Source organism: Leptodactylus fuscus, chromosome 7, assembly GCF_031893055.1.
Source record: "Leptodactylus fuscus isolate aLepFus1 chromosome 7, aLepFus1.hap2, whole genome shotgun sequence".
NCBI lineage: Eukaryota > Metazoa > Chordata > Amphibia > Anura > Leptodactylidae > Leptodactylus > Leptodactylus fuscus.
The window spans coordinates 33,969,015-33,980,893 of record NC_134271.1 but is presented as its reverse complement, the minus strand read 5'-3'; the positions used below and the strand labels follow the sequence as shown (position 1 = coordinate 33,980,893).

The 11,879-nt window shown below is 39.9% G+C and overlaps 1 protein-coding gene across 1 annotated transcript; it reads left to right on the top strand.

Annotated features, from left to right (window-relative positions):
• Positions 1 to 390: 390 nt before the first annotated feature.
• Positions 391 to 1,308, top strand: LOC142214447 (taste receptor type 2 member 40-like). Its single transcript, XM_075283394.1, has one exon. It carries the CDS (start codon positions 391 to 393, stop codon positions 1,306 to 1,308), a length of 918 nt encoding a protein of 305 aa, XP_075139495.1.
• Positions 1,309 to 11,879: the final 10,571 nt, after the last annotated feature.

Here is an 11,879-nt window from a genome sequence, read left to right as displayed (position 1 = left end):
TATACTTTAATGTTGATTTTCTTTTTCTTAAATTTCTAAAAAGCAAATACCTACCCCTTCCCCATTCTTGAATATACAAAGAAAAGTGCAAAGAACTTCTGAATGCATGATTGAAATGGAAATATCTAGATCATCACTAGATCCCTCAAGGATGTAGTTTTACATATATTTAAACTGAGAAAAGAGGCAAATACAGAATGAATATTTGCTTGTGGCCATGTATATATCTTTTTGCTGGTGAGTAGACTTTCCCAGTGAGACACAGTAAGTTGCTAATCACTGTCATCAACCCAAACCTTGCAGAAGAGACTGAGATTGATTGTATTGAGTGGGCTCCAACTTCAAGACAGACTAGAAGGATATCTTCTTGATATATCCACAACTCCCACCATGGATTCTACTACTGATAAGGTTTTTCTGGTCATTTTACTTCTGGAAACCATTGCCGGGTTGTTCTCCAGCTTCTCTGTCATAGCTTGCCTTCTTAAACAATTTAAAAGAAATAATTTGACTACCTACAGCAAGATCCTGATCCCTCTGAACATGTCCAACATATTCTATACCTCTGTGTTATCTGTAAACTTTATTCTTGCTGATTTTTTTGTAGAAGTGGTTATCAATGATTTTGTATACTACACCACCATGTTTATCACCTTGTACAGCATTACATCCAGCTTGTGGCTCTCTGGTGGTCTTTGTGTTTTCTACTTCATAAAGATCATGCCTTCCCAGCCCGGAATCCTCACAACATTGAAGAGTTGGATTGGTGCGGTTGTCTGGTGGTTCGTTGTAATTGCAGAAGTTGTGGCACTTGGTGGCAGTTTCTTTTCACTGCTTATTTCCAATACACAGAAAAACCAAAGAAATTCAACATCATTTCAGTCTGTACTAATGGAAGAGATGAAAGTACAGAGTACGAGGTTCACAAACACTATCCTGATCCTCAACATTCTGCCATTCCTGGTAATCATGATGACCACCATTGGCAGCGCTTGGTTCCTCAAACTATACAACTGTCAGATTCAGAAGAACTTGACCACTCCAGGAAACACCAGTGTGAGAGATTATGAATCAGCCATTCAGACCATGATAGGGCTCCTGGTTTTGTATGGCTCAGTCTTTGTCTGTATCATCATTTTTGCTTTAAATATATTACCCTATAAATCCTTGGGATACTGGATATGCGGGATGTTTCTTTTCTCATTTCCAACAGTCCTGTCTACTTTGCTCTTCTACAAGAACCCTAAACTGAAGGAATCCTTTAAGCAAATGTTTATTGTGTATATAAAACCTCAGGACTCATCTTAGGGGAAGTTTTACCAACATTACAGAATGTGCAGCATCCAGTTCTATCATGTCTGGTCCTCACATACCAGAATCACACCTTGGTCTCCAGGTTTCCGGCAATTTTAACCCTAGTCAGTGGTTATGTATATGCCTGATTGACTGATTGATGGTTTGTTTGATTGATTGACTTGTATTTGTAGTTGGCTTCATTGCTCCATATGAACTAAATAGGAAGAAATAAGACTTTTAGCAATGATGTTGGTTTAGTAATGGAATGACTGGAGTAGTAGGCCTAAAGGCCAGTTCATACGGAGTTAATGCGCTTGCATTCTGGCACGCATACACGTGTCAGAATGTGACCGCACAAAACAGATCCCATTCATTTCAATGGGTTGTTCCGAGTGTATAACGCGCATAATTTTTCAGCCGTTGCAATTTCCATTCATTTCAATGGGATTTTATCTTGTGTCCTTTAGTGTCTGTTTACACTCATGTTTGTTTTTTCAAACTGACAAAAAAATCCTACATGCAGGACTTTTCTGTCCAGTTGAAAAAATGGACAGCAAGTGTCTGTTATTTTTTTAACATTGAGGTCTAAAGGCAAAGTTCTTATTAAGGACAGTAATTGATAGCCATCAATTACTGTCCGTTTGTGTCCGTTATGATAGGTGTCCGTTTTTTTTTTTTTAAACGGATACCTTCTGAGCGGACACCAACAGTAGTGGGAATCCTACCTAAAAAAAAAAATGTGACCATGTGTTTCTTCTATTTTAACCTTAATGTGACAATATCTGTAGAATGTTGTTATCATGATGGGATGGTTTTTAGGCCATTAACTAGAAAATATGAATACAATACAATAACCCTTATATTAAGTTTCCACAAGTTCAGGGATATAGAGCAACACATAAAGCTTTATAAATGTTCCTAAAATATATCTATATGCATCTATCCATCTATAGAGCAGATGTCCAAGTATATAGCTACACCGTGGCCCATATGTAGTCAAATCTGGTTGAGAGAAAAAGGATAATAAGATGTGTAAACTGACGATACTTGCAGTGTTTAGGGGATGAGCAACATTTGCAGCTTGCTAACTTTAAGGGTGATTTGCACAAGTATGTTATCCCAGATTTTCCACTCATCTGCACACACTTATCTAGCATCCAGCACCCATGGTCCAGCATCACAAAAAGTGTCCAGCAGTTGCTTTCCACCCATCATTCAGGGGTATTGCAGGGAGCCTACATTGGGTTCTGGTTCACCATGATGATCTTCAGTCTTCTGAAATATCTGGCCGAGATTATCCTGAACACTTTCGTTCTTTTTGTGTCTAGAAATAGTTTACAAACTGAAATAAAATTAAACTCATCCTCTTTGCTCCGTGGGTGTGATGAACATGGTCTTCCTGGGTGGAAACTTAACAGTCCTCAGCCGCAAGGTCTTCATTAGATCAAATCCTTCCAAGATTCTTACCACATCTTTTCCTAATGTCAGCAGTTCCGTCACTTGCAGTAAGTCTCCTGTTCATCTCAGAACAAAGACGTTAACCATGATCTTCTGTAAACATGACCATTCACTCCATTCTCTCCAGTGGCACATTCAATACTCTGCCCAAAATGTTGTTCCCCTTCCTTGGTCACTAGGTGCCCTTCATTATTAGTTGGTGTGTGCAGGGTTGAGTGTCTCATCTCTAGGGTTGAGCAATCGGGATCAGAAAAGATCGGATCCCGAGTAAATTTCACGATCGCGATCGTGTTCCGATTCTGCCTAAAAAAGATCAGGAATGGAATTCCGATCCCGATTGCTAAACTTACCTGCACAGAAGTACTGCCGCTGCCTTCAGAGTGCCCTGCGCGCCCCCACCTCCCTAGACTAGTGTTAGAAATGCTGGGAGAAGGCAGGGCTTGTGACTTCCAGTGGCACAGTGACTTCCAGTGGCACATTGTCTCCCCGCCCACACTCTCCTAAGCCACAACAAGACATGCCTACTCCCATCATCTCTAACACTAGCCTAGGGAGGTGGAGGCACACACGGTGCTCTGAAGACATGACATGCTCTGAAGTCATATCAATGAGAGAGGACTGGACCGAGAAGAACGGGAGCAGCAGCGGGGAGCGGCAGCGGCACCGGCACCGAATCTGTGCAGGTAAGCACCAGGGGGGCTAAGTAGCCGGGGGATTATTTTTAATCACTACACAGCGTGGAGTCCAAAAATGCTGTGTAATGAATAGGATCGTTTTTAAAATCCGATCTTCGATAATTAAAAAAAATCCCATTAACTTGCAATTGAATCAGAATTGGGATTGGGATCGGGTTTGAATGGAAAATGATCGGAAATTGGATTTTAAAAACGATCCTGAAATTTCAAGATCGGCTCAACCCTACTCATCTCTTTCTCTTATAATTCAGAACATGAAGAAGCAGGGCTTGGTGTTTTGTTCGCTCCAAGTTGAAAATTTATCTCAAAAGTGTTAAACACAATGACTCTGCTCATTCTGCTTTGTATATCAGATTATTTGCTAGAGTGAGGATGTGTATTTGTTTAACTACATTTTTGTGGTATCCTTCCCGACCACAGAATCCTTCACCATTATCCAGGCTAGCTGGGGAAAGTTTTTGTATTTGCCGCCCTGTAGCAGTCATGGTAGCGTTCACCTGCACATATAGCTCCTCTTGTTTGGCAGTGCTGACCATTTTTTGTGTGTTTATAATTTTACAGAATATTTATAGATATTGTTAGATGAAGCTAAAAATGTTTACACAAATAGCAAAGAGATGAAGAGGGGGCACCGCTGTATGGTAACAAAAATATTGGGATCAGAAAAATAAGGAAACTGTGTGACTTGTACATTTGCATTTTTATTTTTACATCTTCTTCTAAAATAAAGATTTGTTCTTTTTGGATGTTCAAGCAGTTTTTGTCTTTGTTAATTTCTTTGCAGTGTCACTCATATATGTGGATTTACACTTGGAAGAAATTACGTGGCCCTTGCCTGCCTATACTTTTTGAATATTTAGGAAGCATCCCGAATTCTTTGCACACTGCTTGGCGTAAAGGATTTTCTTCACTGGGATTTAATAGGCCAAATATCAGTTTTCTCCTACTTCTAACACATGCAGCAGAGAATTAGAAGAGGTGATGGCTTCCTAATGAATGGAGGCAGATGAGAAAATTGTTAGGCTCAACCTTGATGATAGATAGATAGATAGATAGATAGATAGATAGATAGATAGATAGATTTTCCAATTAAACTAATTATTACTCCATATGTTCATGACCAGGTGCACAACAGATAATATTTCTTATGTAAATCCTTAATGTACAGACGTCATCCAAGATACATGAAGCCGGAAACAGGATATTGTGTTATTCTTCTCTTATGTGCTGGGCGCCAGCTGAAAGGAAATCTATGTCTATGCGATTTACATGTTTTTTCCTCCAGGTGAAGACAAACCCTTGTCATGTCTGTATCTCAGTGTGACTCGTTCTCTATGTACTGTAGATGTCTCCTCTTTCACCTTCCTCTTCTTCAGAGTATTACAAATTGTTTTATGATATTGTGATATGCCTACATGTGCTGTGATCTACATCTTTTTTAGAGGTTATCATGTCATGATATTGTAGTGAATTGGTTTACCAAGAAATTGTAATTCATTATCAAGCTGAAGCTAAGCCTAGTGTAAACACCTCTGTTCCTTCAAAGGTTCTCATAACTGTGCTTAGTACTATAAGTGTTGTCCAGAAGCCAAACCTGGGCAGCAAATGCATAAAAAATAAACACCCCCCCCCCTCCCCATTCTTGAACATACAAAGAAAAATGCAAGGAACTTGTGAGTCATCAGAATACATGGTTGACAGGGACACATCTTCTTCATCACTAGATTCTCTGACCTACAGTAGGACAAGAATGAAGTTTTACATATATTCAAACTCAGACAAGGAAAGACAAAGAAAGAGGCAAATTCAGAATGAATATTTGCTTGTCGCCATGTATATATCTTTCAGCTGGTAAGTAGACTTTTCCAGTAACATACAGTAAATTGATAATCACTGTCGTCAACCCAAACCTTCCAGAAGAGACTGAGATTGATTGTATTGAGTGGTCTCCAATTTCAAGAAAAACTAGAAGATTGTCTGCTTCTTTGTGTAACCACAACTCCTGCCATGGATTCTACTTCTGAGATGCTTTTTCTGGTCATTTTACTTCTGGAGACCATTACCGGGTTATTCTTTAGCTTCTCTGTCATAGCTTGTCTTCTTCTTAAGCAATTTAGAAGAAATAATTTGACTACCTACAGAAAGATCCTGATCCCTTTGAACATGTCCACCATATGCTATACCGCTATGTTTTCTGTAAACTTTAGTCTTACAGCTTGTTGTCTAGAACTGATTATCAATGATTTTGTGTACTACACCACCATGTATATCACCATGTACAGCATTACATCCAGCTTGTGGCTCTCTGCTGGTCTTTGTGTATTCTACTTCATAAAGATCATGCCTTCTCAGCCCGGAGTCCTCACAACATTGAAGAGTCAGATTGGTGCGGTTGTCTGGTGGTGGGTAATAATGTCAGAAGTTGTGGCACTTGGTGGCAGTTTCTTATCAATGCTTATTCCCAATATACAAAAAAACCAACGAAATTCAACATCATTTCAGTCTGTAGTAATAGAAGAGGTCAATTTACAGAGTGGGAGGTTCATAAACACTATCCTAATCCTCAACATTCTGCCATTCCTGGTAATCATGATGACCACCATTGGCAGCACTTGGTTCCTCAAACTATACAATTGTCAGATTCAGAAGAACTTGACCACTTCAGGAAACACCAGTGTGAGAGATTATGAATCAGCCATCCAGACCATGATAGGGCTCCTGGTTTTGTATGGTTCGATCTTTGTCTGTATCATCCTTTTTGCTTTAAGTATATTACCCTATAAATCCTTGGGTTACTGGATATGTGGGATGTTTATTTCCTCATTTCCCATAGTCCTGTCTTATCTGCTCATCTACAGGAACCCTAAGCTGAAGGAATCCTTTAAGCAAATGTTTATTCTGTGTAAAACACCTCTGTTTTCATCTTAGGGTAAGGTTTATGAACATTACAGAATGTGGAGCATCCAGTTCTATCATGTCTGGTCCTCACATACCAGAACCACACCTTGGTCTCCAGGCATCCTGAAATTTTATCCCTACCTAGTAGTTATGTGAAAGTCTGCTTGATTGCCTTGTATGTGTTGTTGGCTTCACTGCTCCATATGAACTAAATAAGACTTTAGCGAAGATGTTGATGTAGTAATGGGATGACTGGAGTAGTAGGTCTAAGGGTAAAGCTTCCAAGGCCATTGGTCATGAAGGATGATGATAATATGGAAGCCCATATAGTATTTTGATTTTCCAGACATAAAAAAGACATACAGTAAGGTTCTAAAAGTTTGCTTGATAATGTGAAAAAAATATGGTAAAAAGTTGCCTGCTAAAATTTTTTGTCAATGTGTTTCTTCAATTTTAACCTCATAGTAACAACATCAGTAGAATGTGGTTGACAGGATGGCAGGGTTTTTTGGCCATTAACCAGAATATATGAAGAAGAAGAAGAAATATCTATACGTTTTGATGACAATTATCCTTATATTATGTTTCCACCAGTTCAGGAATATAAAGTAATACATAAAGCTTTATAAATGTTCCTACAGTATATCCGTATACATACGTATGTGTGGAATAGCCTTTCTAAAAGCTATGCAAGGATGTGCTTATCTAAAAATGACTTTTAACTTTAACTATATTTTTAGGGTGTCCTTCCCGACCACAGAAGCCTTCATCATTATCTTAGCCAGCTTGAAGCTAAAGAAGACGCTTTAAGTTAGATGGTGGTACAAAGATAAAATGATGAAGGAAAAGTAAGGAAAAATCTAGGAAGGGGAGTAATAAAATCTAAAAGATGATGTGGATGTGATGATATAGTGGAGTAGAAGATCTAGATCGGTGGTCTCCATCCTGCCTTTGGCTGTCATAACATGCTGAGGGTGGTAGTTTCTTAGCAATGCTCTACAGAAAGCTGATACTTTAATATACCGTAGGAAAGGATTTGTGTGTATTCTCCATGAATTGTCGGTTTCTTCACCTACAGTAACAATGACTTATTCCATGATGACCTTAAAGAGGACCTTTCATCAGATTGGGCACATGCAGTTCTATATACTGCTGGAAAGCTGACAGTGCGCTGAATATCGGCATTCCCGATCTGTGCCCGGTGTAAAGCGCTATCGGTCCCGGTACCGTAGCGCTTTAGTGTCAGAAGGGCGTTTCTGACAGTTAGCCAGGAACGTCCTTCTGCCTCGCGGCGCCTATCGCGCTGTACTGTGGAGCGGGGAGGAACGCCCCCTTCCTCTGCTCACACAGCTCGTCCATAGACGAGGGTTATCAGGAGCGGGAGGGGGGAGTTCCCTCCCTGCTCCACAGTACAGAGCGATAGGCGCTGCGAGGCAGAAGGGCGTCCCTGGCTAAGTGTCAGAAACGCCCTTCTGACTGTAAAGCGCTACGGTCCCGGGACCGATAGTGCTTTACACCGGGCACAGATCAGAAAAGCTGATAGTGCGCTGAATTGAGCGCACTGTCAGCTTTCCAGCAGCATATAAAACTGCCTGTGCCCAATCTGATGAAAGGTCCTCTTTAAGCTAAGGTTTCTTGTATTTGCATTGAAGAATGTATGCAACATAGAGTTGTCAAGGCAAAAAAAAAATGCCCCAACCTCTCCTAGCCCCAAGAGCATTACTGATCATACCTACTTTATATAAGGACAAATGAAATAAAGGCTCTTAGCTCACACTATTATAACATTGTGAGAGTCCATCTACGGGCTCATTCGCGTTAATGCGACTGCAAAAATGCACCGTCAAAATCACGGCGCGTTTACTCCATATGAATGAGCCCTAACAGTCACAAGGACACTTCTTTAGATGGGACCCTGTGCTACAAGGAGTCCACTACCCCCCCCCCCCCCCCCCGAACCTAGGCATAGAAATGAATTCAAGGGCAGCATGCTCCAGCCATTTTACGCTTACTCTGCACTATTATTGTCTCCTTTTTCTTTTACTATTTTTTTTTTAAATGTAGATTGTTAACCCCACATAGAGCTCACAATGTACATTTTTCCCTATCAGTAGGTCTTTGGAATATGGGATGGAAATCCATGCAAACATGGGGAGAACATACAAACAGCTTGCAGATGGTTTTATGCCCTTGGCGGGATTTAAACATCAGGACTCCAGTGCTGCAAGGCTGCAGTGCCAACCACTGAGCCACCGTGTCATGTCTATCGGCACCTGCATCCTATTTAACACTTTCTCTGTGTCACTTTTACATTTTAACTTTCTTTTTACATCTTTTTCTATATTAAAGATTTGTTCTTTTTGGATGTGCAACCAGTCTTTGTCTGTTTTTGTTAGTTTCAATGCAGTATTGCTCATATGTGTGGGTTTGCACTTGGAATATATTACATTTCACTTTCCTGTTTTTTCTTTTTGAATATTTAGGAAGCATCCACGAATAGTTTGCACACTGTTTGGCGTACAGGATTTTCTTCACTGGGATTTAACAGGCAAAATATGAGTTTTCTTCTACTTCTAACACATGCAGCAGAGAATTAGAGGAGGTGATGGATTCCTAATGAATGGAGGCAGATGAGAAAATTGCTTCAAAAAGACAAAAAAAGTTTTGTCTCCAAATAATATAACATGTTTACAAGGAAATATATAAAGTATGGCTGTGGAAGTGGAAGAATATAGAGAAAAATAATACAAAAAAAAAATATTGGGATTATTTTTTTTTCATGTCGATTTGACCCTGGAGGCAGAGTCTGGTGTTTTACGTGAATGCTACTGTACCTATAGTCACTTGATATCCTGGAAAATAAAAACTAAAGTCTAGAAAAATTTTACTCTAATAACATCAAAGCTTAGGAAACAACATCAGTCATTTAATAAAACAATAATAAAATAAAGTAAAAAGATATGGGTCTCAGTATATGTCATCACGAGAGTTTTATCAATGGGTTTATCCTTTCAATATGGTAAAAATGGATATGTAATAAAGCCTATAGCCTAAGGAAAAAAAAACCTAAAAATATTCCCCCAAATAGTCCTCCAAAAACATTCATTCCACAAGTTCCAAATATTCTGTAACCTTAATGGGTTTAAATAGTTTAGAGAGCAAAACCCACAAGAACAAGCATCTATGGGATAAATGTGTGCATACGTGCATCCATGATCTCCTCCTTCCTATATATATGGGGTCATGGGTCAGGGGCAAAGGGGGAGACTATTGTGATTATTGAATAGATTAAGGTAACTAGTGGTAAAAGTTAGAGAATCAGACTTTGGGTTCAGTTCTGTTCACTTTTTATATATTGGCAATAAAAAGATGAAACCAACAAATTGCATCGTTTGAAGCTGAAAACTTTCCTTGTGTGTCCTGATATAAGTCCACGTGTTAGGTCCCACCGGATTGCCACCTGTGAAAAAGTTTTTTCGGTTACTTGGATGTTGTTGAATGTTTTTATGTCGTCTCTAATGTTAGGCTTCTAGGACATTTGCTAAACCCAACTTGTTCAAGAAGGTGGGTGAAGCTATTGTGATAAATACCCACACAAGCTAGTGGAGTTGGAGAGTGAGTGTGGTGGTGCTCATCATTTCAAGGAAATAATTCGAGTTAATATGAGACCGGCTGCCCAACACCATTGGTTGGAAAAGCTCAGAGAAAGGAGGATTTTATCTCTGGTGCTCAGAGTTTGTCCTTTTGAAAGGCTTTGTAAAATGTTAAACACAATAAAAGTGCTCGCGACGATCCCGAGCAAGGAACAATATAGTGAGACTGACATGGAAATTGCGCCCAGATCCATAATTATGTGGGAAGGGGTCTTAACTTATGTCTAGGGCATCTGTGAGAGCATCTGTGAGTATAAATGGGGTTTGCCTTCTATGTAGGTCAGCTGGAGGTTCAGTCACCTGATTCTCTGTCTATTTATTACAGAGAGGTGTTCATTGAGCCTGAACTTTACATATATTTACATGGACATTTCAATTGTTACATGGGGATTAATAAGTTTAATGCAGTGTTTGTCACTTTTATACTATGTGGAGACTTAAGGTCACATCCTACTTGGCCCTTATACACTGTTTGAATTGTTAAAGGAGTTGTCATGGATAAATTAATATTTTAACAATAAGCCTTAAAGTATTGAAGTTGGTGGAAATGTTCTATTTCCGATATCGGCTTCAAAATAAAAATATTTAAACATTTTTATGTTATTAGTATACTATCAATAATTTATGAAATGCCGAGATTATTGACTGTTTACTTTCTTAGGAATTTTAGAAACTTTAATCATAAAGATATTTATTATGTTCTAATAATTATTCATTAAAAATACTGCGACAATTATTTTACATGAGCCATTAAGAGTCATTGATGGAAGTTTGCCTTACCAATTCCAAGGCAGCGCACTCAATTCCAGGTGGAGCGTAGTAAGATGGCCAAATAAGTGTGAGTGGCGCGTGAGAGAATATATGTATTGTGAGAAGGTGACAAGCAGAGTGCTGGAGTCCAGCTATATCAGCCTCAGGTTTCTGACATATGTGTGGTCCAGGGTGGATCTGGAGTAGCCCTCAGCCGAGGTGTAGATCCTGGGCTCATTACTGGGCAAGAAAAAGGCTGAAGATCCTGCATTGTGTGCAGTTCCATGAGGTGAAAGGAGGTGTGTGGTTCTGTCCTATAACCCTGAGTCCAGTGAGACTATATTGCGCTTGTTTTGTTCGTATGGCTGGAGGTAAGCCACATGTATAGTTCGGTTATCAGTTCTGTTTAGTAAGTTGCTCAGACGAGCAGGTTTTTATTTTGTTTTTGCCTGAATTCAAGGCTGTATTTTGTTTTGCTCATTTTATGCCTGAAGTCAAGGTTTATTTATTTTCCTTTTTTTTTTTCTAAATAAACCAGTTTGATGCACATTTTGTGTCCCTGTCATGACTGTTTGGGCCTGCACCACTGCTGCTACCGTGCTAACTTCCCCACTGTATGTGTAACATCTCTGCCTGTTCGGGCCTCTGCGCCACCCTCTGCTCGCGTGCTGTGGCGCAGGAGGCGTGTGCAGTTTGATAATCTGCTTAAAGTTTTTAGTTGCACTGTGTGAACACAGCTCTAGTTCTGTAATTGGATTTGAACCTCACCCGTCTTCTGCCCTGGTTCCCTCTGTCCATTCAGTGGTTTGATTTTGTCTTGCCTCTTGCTTTCTGGTATCTCTTGCTGTTTATTTACTTGTATTCTGATCCTTGACCTCTGGCTTCCCTACTGATAATTCTTTTGGACTCTGATTTGGCACTGCATCGCTCTCCTGTTACCGAACCCTGGCTAGCTGACCTCCCTTTGTTGTTGTTCGTCTTGTCTGCGTTTTGTGTTTCACGTATTCAGGGAGGGACTGTCTTCATGGTTGTCGCCTATTACCTAGGATAGGGTCTGGCAATAGGAAGGGAAAGCGGGGGGCTTCAGCTTAGGGCTCACTGTCCCTTGTGCCCCTCCCTCCAGGGTTCA

What these genes read in the sequence shown, in the direction of transcription:
- LOC142214447 (XM_075283394.1), top strand. Translation starts at nt 391, where the DNA reads ATGGATTCTACTACTGATAAGGTTTTTCTGGTCATTTTACTTCTGGAA.